The sequence below is a fragment of the Micromonas pusilla genome (assembly GCF_000151265.4).
Source record: "Micromonas pusilla CCMP1545 genomic scaffold MICPUCscaffold_8, whole genome shotgun sequence".
In the NCBI taxonomy this organism is placed as follows: Eukaryota; Viridiplantae; Chlorophyta; class Mamiellophyceae; order Mamiellales; family Mamiellaceae; genus Micromonas; species Micromonas pusilla.
In genome coordinates this window covers 994,311-1,013,234 of record NW_003315889.1, presented here as the reverse complement: position 1 = coordinate 1,013,234, position 18,924 = coordinate 994,311, and the positions used below count along the sequence as shown (strand labels likewise).

At 68.2% G+C, this 18,924-nt stretch overlaps 9 protein-coding genes across 9 annotated transcripts; 6 read left to right on the top strand and 3 right to left on the bottom strand.

The window, feature by feature from the left end:
• Positions 1-113: 113 nt before the first annotated feature.
• On the top strand, positions 114-4,863 carry MICPUCDRAFT_60352 (uncharacterized protein; the record flags this gene model as incomplete). The annotated part of the gene is made up of 3 exons (XM_003060743.1): positions 114-300; positions 619-2,396; positions 2,488-4,863. The coding sequence occupies 3 exons, from the start codon at positions 114-116 to the stop codon at positions 4,861-4,863; spliced, it is 4,341 nt and encodes a 1,446-aa protein (XP_003060789.1).
• Positions 4,864-5,004: 141 nt separating this feature from the next.
• On the top strand, positions 5,005-7,314 carry MICPUCDRAFT_69263 (uncharacterized protein; the record flags this gene model as incomplete). Its single annotated transcript, XM_003060742.1, has 1 exon — positions 5,005-7,314. The coding sequence occupies one exon, from the start codon at positions 5,005-5,007 to the stop codon at positions 7,312-7,314; it is 2,310 nt and encodes a 769-aa protein (XP_003060788.1).
• Positions 7,315-7,679: 365 nt separating this feature from the next.
• MICPUCDRAFT_47970 (chloride Carrier/Channel family) lies at positions 7,680-10,648 on the top strand (the record flags this gene model as incomplete). Its single annotated transcript, XM_003060741.1, has 2 exons — positions 7,680-9,317; positions 9,428-10,648. The coding sequence occupies 2 exons, from the start codon at positions 7,680-7,682 to the stop codon at positions 10,535-10,537; spliced, it is 2,748 nt and encodes a 915-aa protein (XP_003060787.1). The 3' UTR covers positions 10,538-10,648.
• Positions 10,601-11,657, bottom strand: MICPUCDRAFT_60349 (uncharacterized protein). The gene is made up of 2 exons (XM_003060434.1): positions 11,206-11,657; positions 10,601-11,103 (listed from the first exon to the last, which is right to left on the bottom strand). The coding sequence occupies exons 1-2, from the start codon at positions 11,391-11,393 to the stop codon at positions 10,893-10,895; spliced, it is 399 nt and encodes a 132-aa protein (XP_003060480.1). The 5' UTR covers positions 11,394-11,657; the 3' UTR covers positions 10,601-10,892.
• Positions 11,658-11,937: 280 nt separating this feature from the next.
• On the top strand, positions 11,938-12,906 carry MICPUCDRAFT_60347 (uncharacterized protein; the record flags this gene model as incomplete). The annotated part of the gene is made up of 3 exons (XM_003060740.1): positions 11,938-12,078; positions 12,176-12,587; positions 12,719-12,906. 3 exons carry the CDS (start codon positions 11,938-11,940, stop codon positions 12,904-12,906), a joined length of 741 nt encoding a protein of 246 aa, XP_003060786.1.
• Positions 12,907-13,010: 104 nt separating this feature from the next.
• Positions 13,011-14,603, top strand: MICPUCDRAFT_60346 (uncharacterized protein; the record flags this gene model as incomplete). The annotated part of the gene is made up of 1 exon (XM_003060739.1): positions 13,011-14,603. One exon carries the CDS (start codon positions 13,011-13,013, stop codon positions 14,601-14,603), a length of 1,593 nt encoding a protein of 530 aa, XP_003060785.1.
• Positions 14,604-14,718: 115 nt separating this feature from the next.
• Positions 14,719-15,018, bottom strand: MICPUCDRAFT_60345 (uncharacterized protein; the record flags this gene model as incomplete). Its single annotated transcript, XM_003060433.1, has 1 exon — positions 14,719-15,018. The coding sequence occupies one exon, from the start codon at positions 15,016-15,018 to the stop codon at positions 14,719-14,721; it is 300 nt and encodes a 99-aa protein (XP_003060479.1).
• Positions 15,019-15,063: 45 nt separating this feature from the next.
• Positions 15,064-16,781, bottom strand: MICPUCDRAFT_69257 (uncharacterized protein; the record flags this gene model as incomplete). Its single annotated transcript, XM_003060432.1, has 1 exon — positions 15,064-16,781. One exon carries the CDS (start codon positions 16,779-16,781, stop codon positions 15,090-15,092), a length of 1,692 nt encoding a protein of 563 aa, XP_003060478.1. The 3' UTR covers positions 15,064-15,089.
• On the top strand, positions 16,780-18,856 carry MICPUCDRAFT_60343 (uncharacterized protein; the record flags this gene model as incomplete). Its single annotated transcript, XM_003060738.1, has 2 exons — positions 16,780-17,720; positions 17,905-18,856. The coding sequence occupies 2 exons, from the start codon at positions 16,780-16,782 to the stop codon at positions 18,854-18,856; spliced, it is 1,893 nt and encodes a 630-aa protein (XP_003060784.1).
• Between the last annotated feature and the right edge of the window lie 68 nt (positions 18,857-18,924).

The window sequence follows — 18,924 nt, the reverse complement described above, 5'->3', positions numbered from 1 at the left end:
AACCCCCGCTCGCGAGCGGCGACCCCCCCCGTCGCGTCCGTCCCGCGCGTCGTCGCGCGCGTCCGCGGACCGACGGCGGACGAATCTCGCTTTTCCCCCTCCGAGAGCCGGGGATGACCGCGCTGGGCGGCCGAGACAACGTCTTCAGGGCGTTCCAGGGCGACCCGCAGATCGCGGCGATGTATCAGCAGCGCGCGGCGATGAACGCCGCGATGGCGCAGGGCGGGAAGCGGCACTTCGCCCCGGGCCCATCGCAGATTGGGAACCTTCCGGGGAACCACCTGCACTTTCCAGCGCCTCGTACGTCCCCCCAGCAACAACCGCGTCTCGTCGCGCTTCGCGGAGACGCCGCGGCGACGCGCGCGCGACGTCTCCTCGCGTCTCTCTCGCCGGACGCGCGCGCGTCGCGCTCGAGGTGATCTGAACAGACGATTCCGCGCGACGGGCGCGGCGGCGGCGCGCGCGAGCGGCGCGTCCGCGGCGTGCATCCCGCGCCCCGGCCCGCGCTCGCGTCTCGAAACGACGACGACGACGAACGAATCTCGATTAGTATTCGTCGAGAGACTCGTCCTCCTGACGCCTCCGTCGCCTCCCTCCCGCGCCTTCCCTCCTCGCCAGGCCCCATCCCCGGCGGTGTCCCGGTTAACAACAACGTCAACGTCAACGACCAGAACCGCGCGGCGGTCCCCGCGCCGCCGCCGCCGCCGCGCCCGGGCGGTCAGCCCCCGAGCCTCCTGCTCACGGGCGAGGTCAACCCCCCGCCGCGGAACCCGCCGCCGCCGGTTCGGGAACGGTTCGGGAACGTGCCCCCGCCGGGCCCGCCGCAGTACGGCGGGTTCAACCGAAACTTGGGGGGGGCGAAAGCGCCGCCGACGCCGCCGCCGGACGACGAGATGGGCGGCGGACGCGGCGCGCCGCGACCGCCGGGACGGCCGTTTCGACCGCCGACGCCGCCGTCGCGAGGGAGCGACTCAGGCAGCGCTGCGAAGGCGGTCGTCAGGCGCGGCGGCGGCGGGTTCTCCGTGGCCGACTCCCCGGAGTTTCGCGAGATGGAGGAGCGGCTCATCGTCGCGGAGAGCGCGGCGGCGGCGCACGCGCAGAGGCTGCGAACGCTCGAGAGAAAGTTGGCGGTGTCCGAGGCGCATCGACTGGAGAGCGAAGGCGGCGGGCGAGGCGAGGTCGAAGCCCTGGAAGCGCGCGTCGCGAGGATGCAAGACGTCCTCGCGCACGCGGAGGGCAGCATGGCGGAGATGCGCGGCCGGTTATCCGCCGCGGAGGCGGACCTGAAAGAGAACCGCGAGCAGTCCATGCGCGTTGAAGCCGCCGCGCAAGTGGCGATGATCAACGCGCGAGATTCGTTCGATCAGATTCAACAACGCATCGGCGTCGAGCAAAACAGCGACGCGCGGCGTCTGGACGCGCTCTCCGCGGAGATGGCGCGGCTCTCGCGCGACGTCGCGGATAGTCGCGGCGAAGACCTCGGCAAGAGACAGATCATCGAGGCGAACATCGCGCGGCTGGAGGGGAAGACGGCGTCGGACACCACGGTGGCGCAATTCGGCGACGTGCGCGCGAAATTAAATTCTACGGAGGATCTCGTCCGGAACCTCTCCGAGCAGCTCGCGATGGAACGCCAGCAGCGCGCGGAGAACGAAAGCCGACTGGAGCACACAATGCAGCGCCTTCAGGAGCTCGGGGACGCGCGCGAGCAGTCGCTGTTGCGGCGGTTCGACCACGAGCTGAACGAGAGGATGGCGGAGGTGAACAGACGCATCGTGGACGAGTCCGAGGGCGCGGAGATGCGAAGCAAAGAGATTCGCGTCGTCGCGGACGAGATGATCAACGAGCTGGGGAAAGAGTCCCGCGCGGAGCGACAGAAAATTCTGGAGCACCAGATGATCTTAGAGAGCGCGATCCGCGAAGAGAACGAGCTCCGGAGCCACGCGGACATGATGCTCAACAAATCCGTCGACAAGGTGAACCACGACGTCACCGCGCTGCTGCGCGAGGAGAAGCAGACGAGAGAGGCGCGCGAGGGGAAGCTCCGCGGACAAATCTCACAGAGCGTCCTGAAGCTCCACGCCGCGAACGTGGAGGTGCGGGATCAACTGCGCGCGGAGGTGATCAATCACGATCGCGTGCTCAAAGCTGAGATTTCGTCGCGGATGCGTCTCTTCAACGAGCTCAAGGCGGACAAGAAGGAGCAGGACCTCCAGCTCGCGGCGGGGCGCGTCGAGGCCGCGCGCGCGACCGCGTCCGTCAAGGCGCACCACGGCGCGCTCATTCACGCGATGGAACAGCGCCTCGAGCTCGAGGTGATGGCGCTTCGCAAGCTGTACCAACGACAGACCCACCTCGAGATGGAGATCGACGAGTTCCGCAAGATGGTCGTCCAGGTGCGAACGTTTTTCACCCGTCCCTCGGTTTCAACATTTGATCGCGTGCCCTTTCAACTGACCGATGAACTTTTTCTCGCGACGCCCGCAGGCTTTCACCGACGTCCACGACGACGTCGAGGCGACGACGGTCGCGGCGATGGCGAACGCGGAGAAGGTGGACTACGGCCTCGACGCGCTGGAGTCGGACTTGAAGCACCTGGAAACGCGCGTGGACGTACACGACGAGCGGCTCGACGACGCGGACGCGGCGACGGCGGCGCTCGTCGTCGAAAAGGACAAACTTCGCGACCGCGCGGAGAAGACAGGCGCGTTCTATCTCACACTGGTCCCCGTACGACCGCGTCGGCGTGGTGAACGCCGTTTCTTGAGGACTTTTCCCGTCGCATCTCTCCGCCGAGCCCTCGCTTTCAATACCCGCCCTCGACGCCTTTCAACTCCGCTTCTGACGCCTTTCAACTCCACCCCGACGTCGCTTCGTATGGAACGACCCACAGAGGCGGACGTCGTCGACGTCTTCGACGAGCTCGTCACGAACGAGGCGGCGCGCACGGAGATGCAGTCGCAGCTCGCGACGTTGGAGCCGAAAGTACGCACGCTCGAGAAGCGCGCGGACGGCGCGGACGAGCGCTTGGACGATATGGACGACGTCGTGGAGGAGCTCGCCGACGAAGCCGTCGCCGGCGCCGTCAAAGGCTTGCTCGACATGGAGGTCATCTCGAGCGAGATCGACCCGGACCGCCTGGACGAGATGGACCGCGCGACGTCGCGGAACGTCCGCGCGCTGTCGCAGCTCAAGCTGTCGATCGAGGAGGCGAACCTCGCGTCCAAGGCTGACGTGGACGCGTCCATCGCGAAACTCAGAGCGTCTGACGCGTCGCTGGGCAAAAATATCCTCGAGCTCCAGAGGCACCTGGAGCGCAACATCGTCGCGACGCAGCTCCAGGCGGAGTGCGATCGCATCGAGGCGGAGGAGTTCACCGTCGCGCGCGTGGACGACTTCAAGCAGATCGTCGCGGGCGAGAGCAACGCGCGCGAGGCGTCGCTCATCGCGCTCAAGACGCACGTGCTCGTCGCCGTCGCCGAAGAGGCCAACGCGCGCCGCCGCGGCGACGACGACGTGCGCCACGCGTACGAGGACGACGTCGCCAACCTGGAGGACACCGCGTCCGCGGCGGTGCGCGAGCTCCGAGAGGGCCTGCGCGCGGAGGTCACGGAGCGGACGTACCAGGCGAACGCGCTGCATCGCGACCTCGGGGAGGCGCTGGACGTGGCGCGCGCGCGGCTGGAGGCGGATGTCCGCGCGTTGGAAGAGACGGCGGCGGGAAACATCGCGGCGCAGAAACTCGAGGAAGAGATGATGCGCGCGGAGCTGGACGACGCGACGATGCGGCTGGAGGACGCGCTGCAGACGCTGCAGGAGGACGCGGACGCGAGAGCCGCGGAGGCGGCGGAGAAGCTGAGGGAGGCGACGACGACGGTGACGGGGCTCGTCGAGGTCCAGACCAAGCCGGTGCTGGAAAAGTGCGAAGAGGTTGTCGCGACGATGGAGTCCACGCGCGCGGAGGTGAGGGACCTCAGAGAGATGCAGGGCGAGGCGCAGATCACGGCGGTGACCGCGGAGGAGGCGCTTCGCGCGGAGCTCACGAGCGCGATCGAGGAGGAGAAGACCGCCGCGAGCGACGCGCGGTACCGCGTCGACGAGACGGTGAAAGAGCTGAAGGACGCGGTGCAGTCGACGGCGTCGGACGCCAAGGCGGACGTCGAGGTGCTCCGCACGGAGATCTTCGCGGAGCTGGACGAGGTGAACAGCACGCTGTCGGTGGAGACGGGCAGGGCGAGGGACGCGCGGGCGGCGGCGACGGCGGACGTCGCGGCGTTGCGAACGGAGGTGGCGGCGACGACGGAGGCGATCGCGTCGGAGGCGTCGAAGCGCGAGGAGGGCGACCGCGCGATCGAGCACCACCTCGCCGCGGACCTCGTCGCGGAAGGGGAGTCGATCAGAGCGGAGGTGCACACCGAGATCGACCGCGCGGCGGAGGCGGAGTCGGAGTCGAGAGCCGCCGCGATCGCGGCGTTCGAGGACACCCTAAAAGAGGGGCTGAAGCTCAACGCCGACGCCGTCGCGGAGGTGCGATTCGATTTAGGGCACGAGACGGCGGAGAGAACCAAAGCGGAGGAGAGCTTCGCGCTCAAGGAAGAGGTGGCCGCGTTTAAGGGCGAGGTGGCGGAGGTGAAGAAGCAGGTGGAGTACGTGGACGGGAAGCTGGACGATCAGCTCGGGAGCGTGAAGGAGGACGTCGCCGCGGCGATGAAAGCCGCGGGCGCCGCGGGCGAAGCCGCCGCGAAGGCGGCTGCCGCGCCGCCGCCGCCGCCGCCGCCCGAGCCGGAGCCGGAGCCGGAGCCGGAGCCGGAGCCGGAGCCGGAGCCGGAGCCCGCGGCGGAGGAGGAGCCGCCCGCGGAGTAAATGTGCATACGGGCCGACGCGGAGACGCGTCGTTCGAGGGGGGGTAGGAAATGAACCGCTCGATTCATTATTAAATTGGATCGCTGCTGCTAGTCTTGTCGCGCCATAGCGGCGCCTGTACAAAAAAATGAAATTGAATGAATGCAGAAAACACATCACCAATCGCCAATACGTCTTGCTGGTACACAACTGAATGCAAAATTTTACTGTCTCGTCGCGCGACGAGTTCGTCGTCGATCGACCGATCGATCGACCGATCGCTCACCGGCTGCGCGAGGCGATCATCTGCGAGAACTTATCCCCGCCGCCGCCGCTCGCGGCTTTCTCCTCCTTCTTCGGCGCATCCGCGACCGCGGTCGCCTTCTGCGCCTTCATGCGCTCGACCGCGTTCATCTCCTTCCCGTCCGCGCCCGACTTCAGATCCGCGAATCGCGACGGTCCCTTCTTCGCCGGCGGCGGCGACGACGGCGGCGCCGGCGGCTTCGGCGCCTCCGGCTTCTTCGGCGCGGCCGCGGGCGGGGTGTGGTACCGCGCCGCGAAGGACTGATCCTCCATCTTCGGCCGCGCGGGCGTGGACGACGGCTTAGGCGGCGTCACCACGTTGTTCTTGGACGGCCCGGCGTCCGCGTCGGAGGACTTCTTTTCCGCGCCCTTCTTGAGGTCGGACCACTTCCCGCCGCCGCTTCCCGAGTCGGAGGAGCTCGAGCTCGGAGATGCCGACGGCTTGGCCTTGGGCGGCGAGGGAGGCGGCGGCGGCGGCGCGCCCGCGCCGACGTTCTCCTTCCTCGACTTGGCGAACGAGTCCCTGAACGACTTGAGCATCTCCTCGACGTCGGACTCGGCTTGGATCGGCGCGTCCAGCGCGGCTTTCACCGCCGCCGTCGCCGCCTTGGCAGCCTTCTCCGCCTTCGCCGCAGCCTCGGCGAGGATCTTCGCGTCGTCCGCGTACTCGTCCTTCTTCTTCTCTTCCTTCTTTTCCTCCTTCTTTTCTTCCTTCTTCTCAGCCTTGACCTCGTCCTTCTTCTCGTCCTTCTTCTTCTCGTCCTTCTTCTCTTCCTTCTTTTCGCTGGACGCCTTGATCATCTGCGAGAACTTATCCCCCGCGGGCTTGTCGTCCTTCTTTTTTTCTTCCTTCTTCTCTTCCTTCTTCTCAGCCTTGACCTCGTCCTTCTTCTTGTCGTCGTCCTTCTTCTCTTCCTTCCCGGACTTGAGGTCGGCGAAGCGAGAGACCGCGTTGTCGGGCTCCTTCTTCTTTTCCTCCTTCTTCTCTTCCTTCTTCTCAGCCTTGACCTCGTCCTTCTTCTTTTCCTCCTTCTTTTCCTCCTTCTTCTCTTCCTTCTTTTCTTCCTTCTTCTCAGCCTTGACCTCGTCCTTCTTCTCAGCCTTGACCTCGTCCTTCTTCTTCTCTTCCTTCTTCTCTTCCTTCTTCTCAGCCTTCTTCGCCAGCACGGGGGACTCGCCCTTGAGGTGAACGTAGCTCCTGCCCTTGAAGTCGCCGGTGACGCACACCGTCTTCCCGCCCGCGTACGGCTGCAGGATCCGCTTGAAGTCCCGCCTGAACTCCGTCTTCCACTGCGTCGGTCGCGACGCGCGGCGGGTGATGAGCTTGTACCGAATCTCGCCGCCGGGCGCGACGTCCACCTCGCCCTTCCAGACGTCCCCGGGACCCCACTTCAGGGGCTTCGCCTTGAGCGGGTCCCACCCGCCGAGCTCTTTCGCGCCGCCCATGACGCAGATCTCGTGCCCGAACTCCGTCTTCCCGTGGAAGTTGAACGCGACGGCGACGAGCTCCTTCTTTGGCTTTTTATGCGACAGCTCCACGCCCGCGTCGAATCGGCCCTTCGCGAGGAGCTCGGATCCGCCGTCGTACAGCTGCAGGACGCGGTTGATGCCGCCCTCCCACTGGTTCCCGTGCCTGCGCGTGCACGTCACGAGCTTGTACTCCATCTCCCCCCCCGCGGGCACCTCGACGCTGCCCTTCCAGACGTCGCCCTCGGACCATCTCAGCGCGACGCCGTCGTTCGCGTTCCACCGACCGAGCTTATCCGACCCGCCGACCACCTTGACGACGCTCCCGAACGCGGTCTTCTTCTCGATCTCGAAGTTGACGAGCACCTTGTCCTTGCTGATTTTCTTCTCCTCGTCCTTCTTGTCGTCGCCCGCGACGACGAAGCGCGTCGTCGCGCGGAGCGGGCGGGAGATCGCGCGGTGCGCGGGAAGAATTTTCGCGCCCGTCAGCGAATGCTGCGCGCGCGACGCCAGGCACGGCGCGCTCGCGCTGCGCGTGAGCGACGCGCTCGGCGACGCGAGGAACGCCATGATGTTCACGAAACGTGTCTCGGGAGAACGCGCCGCGTCACGATGGCGAGGCGGTGCGTCCGCGTTGTGACGTCGCGTCGAATCCCAGCACTCGAGATATATGGACTGTCAGCGAACCGGTGGGCAACGTGAAGCTCACGTGCGTCGTTGAGCCGCGAGGGTGAAAAGGCATACGACGGTTAGTACGATTTCGCGTACTAGTCCACTTGGCATTTGCTCTCGGCCAATCACGTGCCGACCCTAAAGATTTTAACCTACAGGCAAAATATCTCGTGGGAAACCGGTCTCCAGCTCGTGACTCGATTTTTTTTTTTCGAGTTGACCCGAAAAATCGGGTTCGAGCATCGCTTTTCGCGGTTTCAATTTCCAATTTCACCGGAAAATCGAAATCGAGCTCTGTTCGAATGGCCTCACGCGGTTTGGCGCGCGTTTGGATCGATCTCCGCACGTGGCGGACTGCTGCACCACGACCAGTGCGCGACGCGCTCCTCGTTCGCATGAGGGCAGCCGCGCCCGCGCTCGCGGCGTCGCCGCCGCGCGCGGGGAGGCGGCGGCGCGCGCCGAGGGCGACGGGCGCGCGGCGCGCGGCGTCGTCGTCGTCGCCGCGGGCGGCGGCGGCGTCGCCCGCGCGCGTCGTCGTCGTCGTCGTCGTCGCGACGGGCGCCGGGGGCATCATGAGATGCCGCGGCGACGCGGTCGTACAGCGCGCACCGCGAGCGCCGGGAGGAGGCCGCGGCCGCGGTTCCGCCGTCGTCGCCGCGGCGTCGTCGCCCTCCACCGGCGATCTCCGCGCGACGTCGCCGTCCTCCTCGACCTCCTCCTCCTCCGACGATTCTCGCGACGACGGCGACCGCGGCGGAGGCGACACCGAGAACAAGCTCCTCCTCGCGTGCGTCATCGGCCTCGCCACCGGCCTCGGCGTCGGCGTGTTCAACATCGCGGAGCACAACGTCCACGACCTCGTGTTCTTAAACTTAGAAAACTCCCCGGAGCGGTTCGCGGTCGAGGGCGCGCGGGGGATGCCGGACACGTGGCAGCAAGCCGTCAGCGCGGTGGCCGTGCCGTTCGCCGCGGGGTGGCTCGTCACCGGGTTGCGATTTCTCGCCGACGGCTTCGTCGGCGAGACACCGCCGAGGAATCCGTTCGGTAACGGCGATCGCGACGACGAAGGCGACAACAAAGGAGCCCCCACCGCCGCGCGCGCGCGGTGGAACGACGCGCTGCCGCGGTGGGCGAAGGCGGCGCTGAAGCCGACGGCGAAGGCGGCGGCGGCGGTGATCACGTTGGGTTCGGGCGCGAGCCTCGGGCCGGAGGGGCCGAGCGTGGAGATCGGCGCGTCCGTCGCCGGCGGCGTCGCCGGCGTCGCGGATCGCGTGGACCCTACCGCGAAGACTCCGCGCGAAGGAGGCGCTTCCGCGTCGGCATCGTCCGCTTCGTCAGCGGCGGCGTCCACGTCAGCGGCGGCTTCGTCCACGTCGGCGGCGGAGCGACGCCTCGGGCTCGTCGCCGCCGGCAGCGCCGCGGGCATCAGCGCCGGCTTCGGCGCGCCCATCGCGGGTCTGTTCTTCGCGTTCGAGAGCATCCTGCAGCCCGCGGCAGCGAGAGGCGGCGGCGGGAGCAGCGGCGGGAGCACCGGGTTCGGGCCTCTGACCACGGAGTCTGTCATCCTCGCGAGCGTCCTCGCCGCGGTGGTGTCGAATCAGCTCCTCGGGGAACAGCCCGCGTTCATCGTCCCCGCGTTTGAGATCGCGAACGTCGCGGAGCTGCCGCTGTACCTCCCGCTCGGCGCGCTGTGCGGCGCGACCGCGGTCGCGTTCCGCGTCTCCTCGAACGTCCTCGGGAGCGCGTTCGACGCGCTCGAGCGCGGCGGCGAAGGAGGGAACGGCGAAGGAGGGAACGGGAACGGGGGCGGCGCGTGGCGCGTCCCGAAAGAATTTCACGCGCCTCTCGGCGGCTTGCTCTTCGGCTTCGTCGCGCTCGCGTTCCCGGAGGTGACGTACCAGGGCTTCGACAACGTGAACTCGATCCTCGGCGCGGACGGCAGCGCGCTGCGTCAGGCGTACCCCGCGGCGGTCTTGCTTCAGCTCGTGATCGTGAAGCTGCTGACGACGACGTGGTGTCGGCAGGCGCGTGCTGTTCTTTTCGCGCGCTTCGTTTTGTTTTTCACCCACCGCTCGCTTTCAACATTTGATCGCGCACCCTTTTAACTGACCGACGCGCATTATGTCCGCATCCATCATCGCAGTCCGGGTTGGTCGGCGGCGTGTACGCGCCGAGTCTGTTCATGGGCGCCGCGTTGGGGTCGGCGTACGGCACCGCGCTCGTCCCGTTCGCGCTCGCGGGCGCGCCGGTGGCGCCGCCGCAGGCGTACGCGCTCGTGGGCATGGCTGGCGTCCTCGCGGGCGTCTGCAAGGTGCCGCTGACCGCCATCTTGTTGCTGTTCGAGCTCACGCACGACTCGAGGATCATCGTGCCGCTGTTGGGGACGGTGGGCGTCGCCGCCGCCGTCTCCGGCGCGGCGGAGCGAAAGATGGACGTGATGCGGTCCGAGCGCGGGAAGGTTCAAAATGACCCGGTCGGGAGGGTCGCGCGACGAGGGACCCTCCCGGGCGTCGACGACGACGACGACTGCGTGGCCAGGGACACGTGCACGCTGGACGAGGACGACGGCGGGCCCCTGGACGCGACGATGGACGACCGTCCGCCGCCGACGACGGCTGGGAGGGAGGGCTTGTACTTGGCGCTGGAGGCGTTCGACGCGGGCGGCGCGGACGCGGACGCGGACGCGGGCGAAGGAGAAGGAGATGGAGAGGCGCGGTCGTGGTCCGACGGCGACGCCGCCGCGGAAATATTGTCCTCCGTTCTCGTCGCGGACGCGATGCGCCGCGACGCCCCCAGGGTGTCGTCCGACGCGAGCGTCCTCGACGCCGCGCTCGCCGCCGCGGCGGGCGGCGCGCGCGATCCCTCGGGAGAAGGCGGGCGGCGCGGCGGTCGCTGCGCCGTCGTCGTCGACCCGACGGACGGCGCGTTCGTCGGGCTCGCGACGGCGTCGTCGCTCGTCGCGGCGCTCGAGCGGGGAGACGGCGGCGGTCGCGCGCGAGACGCGTGCGACGGCGGCGTGCCGAGGGTGACGTCTAGCGCGTCGTTGCGCGACGCGTTGGCGACGATGAACGCCGCGGGCGGCGCGGCGGTGGCCGCCGTCGTCGCCGCGGAGGGCGCTTCCGCGTTGGGGGTGTTGGAGAGGGCGGCGGTGGAGACGGAGAGGGACGCGGCGTCGTTGCGCGCGTCGCTGAGGGCGTTCGAGGAGAAGGCGGGGCGATCCGCGACGAGGGAGGAGACGAACGCGCCGCGGTAGAAGAGCGCTCCTTCGGCGCGGTCGGTTTTATCGTACGTAGAGAATTCTAGAGTCGGTCGCGCGTTGCGTTCTTCGCGCGAGCTACGGGTATCTTACTTAATAGACTAGCTTCTTCTCGCGCGGCCGGACGTCGAGCCCGCGCGCGCGGCGTAGTCGATCGGTCGTCGGCGCATCAGCGCGCGCGTGACCTCGCGTGGAGGCTGTTCTCGCGCGCGCGTCACTCGCGACGTGCGCTTCGACTCGCCGCGCGGGGCTCGGCGTCGGCCCCCGTCGGCGGGGTTATTTATGGATCCAATGGTCCATAAATAACCAGATCCATAAATAACCAGTCGTCGTCCATCGCGAATCGGGATCATCACCAGAGTTTCCCCGCGGTCGCGACGTCTTCGATCTTGGGCGACATCCCCGGCAGGTTCTCCCTGTGCGCGTACACGACGTCCTCGCCGTCGATGACGAACGTGCCGCCGAGGCGGAGGACGCCCTCGGGGACGCCCGTGAGCTTCTCGCCCTTCTTCACGGGCGCGAGCTTCGCGACGTTGGTGAAGTAACCCCACCACTGCTTCGCGCTGTGAGGGTGGTCGTTCCATCGGTCAGTTGAAAGGAGACGCGATCAAGTGTTGAAACCGAGCGGTGGGTGAAACACGTTTGCATAGAACGAACGAACGCACCTGAAGTCGGGCGCCTTGATGTCCACCTTGGTCCCCTTCGCGAGCTTCGTGTCCGTGAAGACGCCAAAGTTCGCCGCCTCGTACACGTCGAAAGTGTCGCTGTCGTCCACGAACGCGATGTCCTTCGGAACGTTCGGGTTTAGGTCGAGGAACTTGGTGAGTTTCTCGCCGTCGCCTATGCTCACCATCGCGATCTTCACGCCCTTCTCTCTCAGCCTCGGCGTTGCGTCGGCCCACGCGTTGGCGTAGGTCCAGCAGTACGGTCATCCGAGGTGACGCAGGAGGACGAGGACGGAGCGCTCGTCGCCGAGCGCGTCGCCCAGTCGCACGGTCTCGCCCGCGGGGTTCATCACCGCGAGCTCGCGGAACGCGGACGCGCGGATGGACTTCCCGTCAACGAGCGCGGCGCCCTCCGCGAGGTCGCACGTCTCGGCCGCCGCGCCAGCTGGCGCGGCGGCCGCGCGGACGGGCGCGACGAGGACGCGCGTGCGCGACGAGGACGCGAGGGAGCGCGTCTTCCGTGGAGAAGAGCGCGCCGCCGCGAGCGGCGCGACGAGAGAGGAGGACGCCATGACGGTGGCGTCCCGCGCGCGTCGGAGTGACGTGTCGTGGCGTTCGTGCACTGCTGACGAGCGACACCTTCGAGCGACAGCTGTGTGATCAGACTCGATCCGCCGTCAGAGTAATCCACGCGCCGTCTCCCCTCCCATCGCCCCCCCCCCCCTTCCCGCGATGCCGCTCAACGTCGTCGTCACCGGCGCGAACGCCGGCCTCGGCTTGGAGCTCTGCAAGCAGCTCACGGCGCGCGGGGACGTCGTGTACGCGTCGTGCCGCGCGCCCACGGCCGAGCTGGAGGCGGTCGGCGTGAAGAAGGTGCGAACGTTTTTCACCCGTCCCTCGGTTTCAACATTTGATCGCGTGCCCTTTCAACTGACCGATGAACTTTTTTTGCATCTCGCGACGCCCGCAGATCATCCACGACGTGGACGTGACCGCGGACGACGCCGGGGACCGGCTCGCGCGCGCGCTCGACGGCGTCCGCGTGGACGCGGTGATCAACAACGCCGGCGGCCTCGGAAGCAACCCGGGGCGGAGCTGGGACGAGCAGTTCGAGGACCAGAAGTTCGCGACGCTGGACTTTCGCGTGATGCAGCGCGCGTTCGAGGTGAACACGCTCGGGCCGATCCGCGTGACGAAGGCGCTGACGCCGAAACTGAAGGAGAGCAAAGGGAAGGTACTGATCGTGACGAGTTTGATGGGGAGCATCAGCGACAACGGCAGCGGCGGCGCGATGGCGTACAGATGCGCGAAAGCCGCGGTGAACATGGCGGCCGCGACGATGGCGAGCGAATTGAGAGAGGCGGGCGTCGCCGTGGGCTTGGGTGCGCGCCCGGGCGAATCGCTCTCTCTCTCTCTCTCTCTCTCTCTCTCTCTCTCTCTCTCTCTCTCTCTCTCGACCACACGATGTGACACGTCATCTTGAACTGACCAATCATATCCCTCCACTTTGCAGTGCACCCCGGGATGTTGAAGACGAACTTCGGCGGCGGCACGCCGCCGGCGAACATGATGAAGTGGTTCAAGCCCGTGGAGGGCGGCGGGAGAGGGGTGCTCATGGCGTTGGACGCGCTCACGATGGAGACCACGGGGAGTTTCGTTCACGGGAACTACGGCGAGGGTTTGAAGCCGTGCCCGTGGTGATAGCGCTAGCTCGTACAATACTTCTATCGCGCGCTCGAGAGGAGAGTCCACGATGGCACGCTTTAACCAGCGAAAACGACGCGACCGCGGACTAGGGACACAACATGCTGAGGCGCGGGATCGCGCGCGCGTCGCGCGCGCTCCCGCCGTCTCCTCTCCTCCTCCTCTCCCTCCAAGCGCGATACCTCGCGACCGACGCGCCGCGCGCGCCCGCGCCGCCGTCGTGCCTGTACGCCCTCCTCGGCCTGGATCCGGCGGGCGCCGCGTCGAGGCGAGACATCAAACGCGCGTTCCGAGAGGTCGCCAAGCGCACGCACCCGGACGCGACGCGCGCGGACGACGCGGTCGCCGCGGAGGCGTTCGTCAGAGTCCTCGCCGCGTACGAGATCCTCTCGTGCGAGAAGCGCAGGGCGCTGTACGACGCCGAGCGGCTCGACCGCGCGAGGCGGACGACGGACGACGATCGCGATCAGTCGTCGTCGTCGTCGTCGTCGCGTGGGCGCGCGCGCGATGCCGCGGACGCGTTCGAGAAGTACTCGGACGTGTGGCGCGACTACAACGGCGCCGTCGACGCGCTCGTGCCGAAGCGCGCGCTCGCGGCGGAGCTCCGCCGCGCGCTCGAGTTCGTCGCGGAGGGGCCAGAGGTGGACGTCGACGCCGTTCGCCTCGGCGAGGAGTTCCCGCGCCGGTTCGAGACGGAAGAAAGCGCCACCGCGAAGGTCGTCGCGGACCGAGAGGGCGTGGTCGACCTCGCGCACGTCGTGTCCGGGCGGACCGTGCTCGCGGTGATCAGGGAGGCGCGCGCGCGGGAGGAGATCGGCGAGGAGATCGGCGCGGAGGGGGCGATGCGGGCGCTCGCGGGAGCGGTCGGCGGCGGTACAGCTGGCGCGGCGAACGAGGCGAACGAGGCGACCGAGGAGGACGACGCACAGCTGTGCGACGGCGGCGACCCCCCCGACGCGCGCCATCGCCGCGGCCGCGACGACGCGAAGCTGGAGCTCGTCGTCGGCGGCAGGGTCGTCGCGATCGCGACGAGACGCGACGCCCTCGGCGACGTCGTCGTCCGTCGAGCCCCGGACGCGACCGCGGACGAAGCCGTCCTCCGAGCCGCGTCGACTTCGTCGGGTGGAGCCGGCGACGCGTACCGTTCAAACTCCATTTCAAACTCCGACGGCCTCGTGTGCGTCGTCTCCGCGCTCGACGGCGTCGTGACCGACGCGGGAGGGACGACGCGGCACAGGATCGTCGCGCACGCGACGCCGGGGGTGACGCGCCTCGCGTGGATCGACGCCGCCGCCGGCGTCGTCGTCGCGAAGGCGACCAGGGCGTGGCTCCCGCCGTCGGACGCGTGGCTGTTCGCGCCGAGGTCGCGGGACCACGACATCGGGGGGTGGTACTTCGAGCTGAGAGGAGGACGCAAGGAAGAGGAAGGACTGTTGGGGGAAGGCGAGGATGCGCGCGATGATGACGCGTTTCGCGCGGCGGGGCGGGATTTCCGAGCGTTCGCGAAAGCGGCGGGGGCGGACCCGGACGCGGCGGCGCGGCGACGAAGGGACGCGGTGGCGCTTCCGCCCGCGGTCGCGCTGTTTTGCACCGCGTTTAGGCTCCTCGACAGGGAGCGCGGCGAGGCGCGAAGCGCCGGCGGCGGAGGCGCGGTGCGGCGGATGTGGGAACGCGTCTTCGGTCGGCGGTATTAATAATTAGCGCGGAGGTAGTCTAGTTTTATTAGCGTAGAACGGAGGTCGCGCGTCGGAGCGATGTGCTATAGGACTTATAGATCCTCGCCTACCGCTTCCATAGCCCTAAATTAAATTAGGCTAGTAGTAGTCTCTTCCTGTTATTCTTCGCCTTCTTGAAGTTGAGCTTCTTTCGAATTGAATCCTTGATCGATTGAATCCTACTCGGCTTCCTCGTCATCAATTCAGCGTCGGGCTTCTTCTCCGCCTCCCTCAACGCACTCTGTTGCTCTTCGAGGGGCACACCGCCGTGGCCGCGGGTCCCCGTCGACTCGGGAGATGGGGAGACCGCGCTCGGCTTCTCCTTCGCCTTCTTCGTACACACCCACACGACGATGCCGATCACGACCAGGGCGGCGACAGCCCCGCCGGCCATCATGATTTTAGGCAGATGCCCCAAAGTTGAGGTCGACGGTTGGTTAACATACGTAATAACGTTACAACTGCTCAGTACCCTCGCCTCCCTTGCCCGTACCTACTCCGCCCGACCCCGTCCCGCTCCGCGACCGCGTTATCGCGCCACTGGAATCCCCCCGGGGAGCCTCGCGTCGGGCTGCCGCCCGGCGACCGCCTCCGGTCCGGCGTCCTCGATCCGCCGCCGCCGCCGCCGCCCGCGTTTGTGTTTCCAAACCCGCGCGGCGGCTCCATCTCTCCTTCGTCGTTCTCGTAAACAGCCTTCGCCCCGAAGCTCCGCTCGCCCGCGTGCACCTTCGTGAGTTCCTCCGCGCGCTCGATGACGTCCAACACCGCGGGCGTGGTCGTCGCGCAGACGCACAAGAAGCCGAGCAGCGCGAAGAAACACCGCGAAAAGTTCAACCCGTGAAACGTGTTCACGTCCGAGTTGAAATCCCCGGCGAGCGTCTCGTACTCCCACCACGACGGCACGCGCACGTACGCGTAGTACAGTCGGTCCTCGAACGGGACGTTGATCACGCTGAAGAGGAAGCACAGAAAGAAGCACAGAATCGCGAGCGCGTCGAATCGGCGCACGGCGAAACCTTGCAGCAGAAATCCGCCGAGCGAATCCTTCGCGTATTTGTCCACCGACGCGAGCAACGATATCACGCTCAGCGTCACGAACATCCGCTGCGCGATCACCGCGATCGGGGAGTAGTACTTCAAGAACCCGGAGTTCGAGCTCCCGCCCGGGAGGTTCGCGGCGTCGAGAAAGTACGTCATGAAGACGTTCGTCGCCGCGACGCCCGCGAGTATCCCTTGCGCGAAAAAGCCGAGACACGTCACCGTCGATTGCGTCGCCACCGCGACCGCGCGCAACGACCCCTGGCTCGCGTCCTCCGCGGCCGCGCGCATCGCGAACGCTCTGCCTAACGCCCTTCGATCGCTCGCGCCGCCGCCGCTGTCCTCTTGAACGCGGCGGAACCCGCCGCCGACGCCGCCGGATTCGACGACGCGCGTGCGCGTCATCGCGTTCTCGGACGGCGCGCCCGGATCTCGGAGCATCCCGGTGACGGGGTCGAACGCGTAGCCGGCGCTCTGGTTGTCGACGAACGACGGGTCGTACGTCGACGCGATCGGCGGCTCGGGCTCGGGCGGCGGCGGCGGCGGCGGCGGCGCGCGCGCCTTTTGCGCCGCGACCAGCTCCTGACCGCGTGATTGCGCGGCCGGGTCGTTCGTGGCGTCTCCGAGCGGCGGTCGCGCCGGATGCGCCGGCGGGGGCGGCGCCGCCGCCGCGTTCGCGGGAATCGGCGGCGATTTCTCCGGGCTCGACGCCGCGAGCGCCGCGAGCATGGACCCGGCGCCGCCGCTGGTCGTCGCTGCGGGCGCGGGCGCCGCGGGGGCTTCGGACGTCGTCGTCGTCGTCGTCGTCGTCGTCGTCGTCGCGGGAGCGTCGTCCGCATTCTGCGGCTGCTGCGCCGCCGCCGCCGCCGCGCGTCTGCGCTCGTGCGGGAACGACGGGCGGCTGGGCGTGGGCGCGCCGCCGCCTTGATTGAAGCCTCCTCCGGGGAGCATCGTGCCGTGCGCGGGGGGTCGAGCGCGCGCGGCGTTGTTGACCCGTTGGATTGATGACGCTCGCTTTTCGTCGGTGAACGGCTCGATTATTCGCGCTGACTGCGGATGGCGGAGAGTTGATCGGACGTTGAAGGTTAATCGGGGTGAAAACGTAGATGTCTGAACCATGTCCCGCGTTTTCAAAGGCGGATGCTCGGGTTCATCGATCGATCGCGCGACGGCGGCTTCGATCAGCTCAAACTGCTCGCGCTCGTCTCGCTTCTCGTCGCGTCGGCGCTCGCGTGCCGGGATTCTTCTTCGTCGCGGCTGGCATTGTGCATCGAGCGCCGTGCGCGGGCGAGGCCTCATGGTAGCGGTCGCCGCCGTCTCCGCGCTCCCCGCGGTCGGGACGCGCGCGCGCGCCCGTACCGCCGCGCGCGGTCTCCGCGTCCGCGTCCGGCGCATCGTCGCCGCCCCCGCGGTCTTCGCGCGCGTCGCGCCGGAGGACGTCATCTTCGTCGCGCCGTCGTCGCCCTCTTCCGACGACGACGATTTCGACGCGTCGTCGTCGTCGTCCTCGTCCGCGCGGCGGCGTCTCCGAACCGCGTCGCTCGCGACGCTGTCCATCGTCGCCGCGGCGACGACGTGCTGCGTCCACGGCGCGCCCCCCGCGTGGGCGGGCTCCGGCTCCGAGGGCGGCCGACACGGCCGAAGCAAGCTCCGCGAGAAGGAGGAGCGATACGAGCGCGAATCCTCCCGCGGCGGCGACGCCTCGCATCACGCGCATAGCGCCGGCGGCGGGAATGGCGGCGGCGACCGCAAGCCCGTCAGCTTCGACGACGGCAAGCTCGTCGTCGACCTCAAATCCCCGCAGAAGGCGGTGGAGTCGCTCGGCCAGCGCGTCAAGCGCGCGCATCGAAAGGCGAAGAAGGCGATCAAGAAGCGCGTCGACAAGACGCTCAGACCCGACCGCAGCCGCGCCGCGACGTACGCGTCGGGCGACCAGGCGTCGTTCAGGACCGCGCGCGGCGGGCCAGCAGCGGCGTACTACGACTCGGGGCCGCCGCCGTGGGTGAGCGGGCTCGTGGGATGGGCCGGGCTGTTCGCCGTCGCGTACGCCGTCATCAGGTGCGTTCTATACACCGGTCCCCATACGACCGCGTTGGCGATGTGGACGCCGATCCTTAAGGACTTTGCCCGGCGCATCTCTCCGCCCACCCCTCGCTTTCAATCCCCGCCCTCGATGCCTTTGAACGCCACCTGACGCCTTTCAACTCCACCCCGACGTTCGCTTGTATGGAACGACCCTCAGAGTCTTCGGCCTCGCCCCTCGCGGCGGCGGCGGGCTGTCGTTGCCGTCGTTCGGCGGCGGCGGCTCGCGACGGAAACCGCCGCGCGGGAGCGGACCGGGGCGATGGGTGAAGGACCGGACGTTGGGCGGGAGAGAAATCTGGGTCGAGGACGCGTTCGCGCGCGGGACCCGCGGGAACGCGCTCAGCGGGTCGCTGGAGGGTCTCGGCGCGGGCTCCGGGCTCAGCGAAGCCGCCGCGAAGGAACGCCGGCGAAGAGAGGCGAAGGAAGCCGCGGAGCGCGCGGCGTCCGCGGACGCGACGGAACCGAGCTGGTGGTCGCGTCCTCCGCCGGGGTACTGCCCGGAGAGCGCGAGAGAGGAGCGGTTAATCTACGCGCGGTCGGTCCTCGCGGCGCTGAGCGCCAAGCGCGTGAGCGGCGTGGAGTACGACCCCGCGGATCTCGTCGCGTTGAGAGACGCGTGCCAAGCCGCCAACGCGTCCGTGAGCGACCGCGTTCGACCCGAGAGCGCGCGATCTGGGATCTTCAAAGCCGCGGTGGAGTTCGCGCTGGACGCGGCGTCGCAGCGGAGTACCACCGGCGTCGTCGGCGTGCCCGCGCAGTTCCTCGCGGGCATCGCGGAGGACGTGGGGGTGCCGCCGGGGAAAGCGGGGAGGACCGTCGCAGCGGGGGTCGCCGCGCGGACGCGACGCGACCTCCTCCAAGCCGGCGCGCAGAGGAGGCAGGGGGACGACGGCGGCGCGATGATGACGTTGGACGGTATCATCGGGGTGCTGGACGCGTTTCCGCCGGGGAGCAACAGCGCGGAGTTTGAGATGATCGCGGACGGGTTGGCGCTGACGTCGACGCTCGAGGAACGCGCCGGGCTGTTGAAGATGTTTCAGAGCATCGGCGGCGGGGGGAACGACGCCGCCATCGCGGAGGCGCTCGGGGTCGGTCGAGACTGGTCGTGACTATTGACGCGCGAGCCTCCTCTCTCTCTCGCTCCGCTCTCGCGCTTCTCGAGCGCTCTGACGTGTAT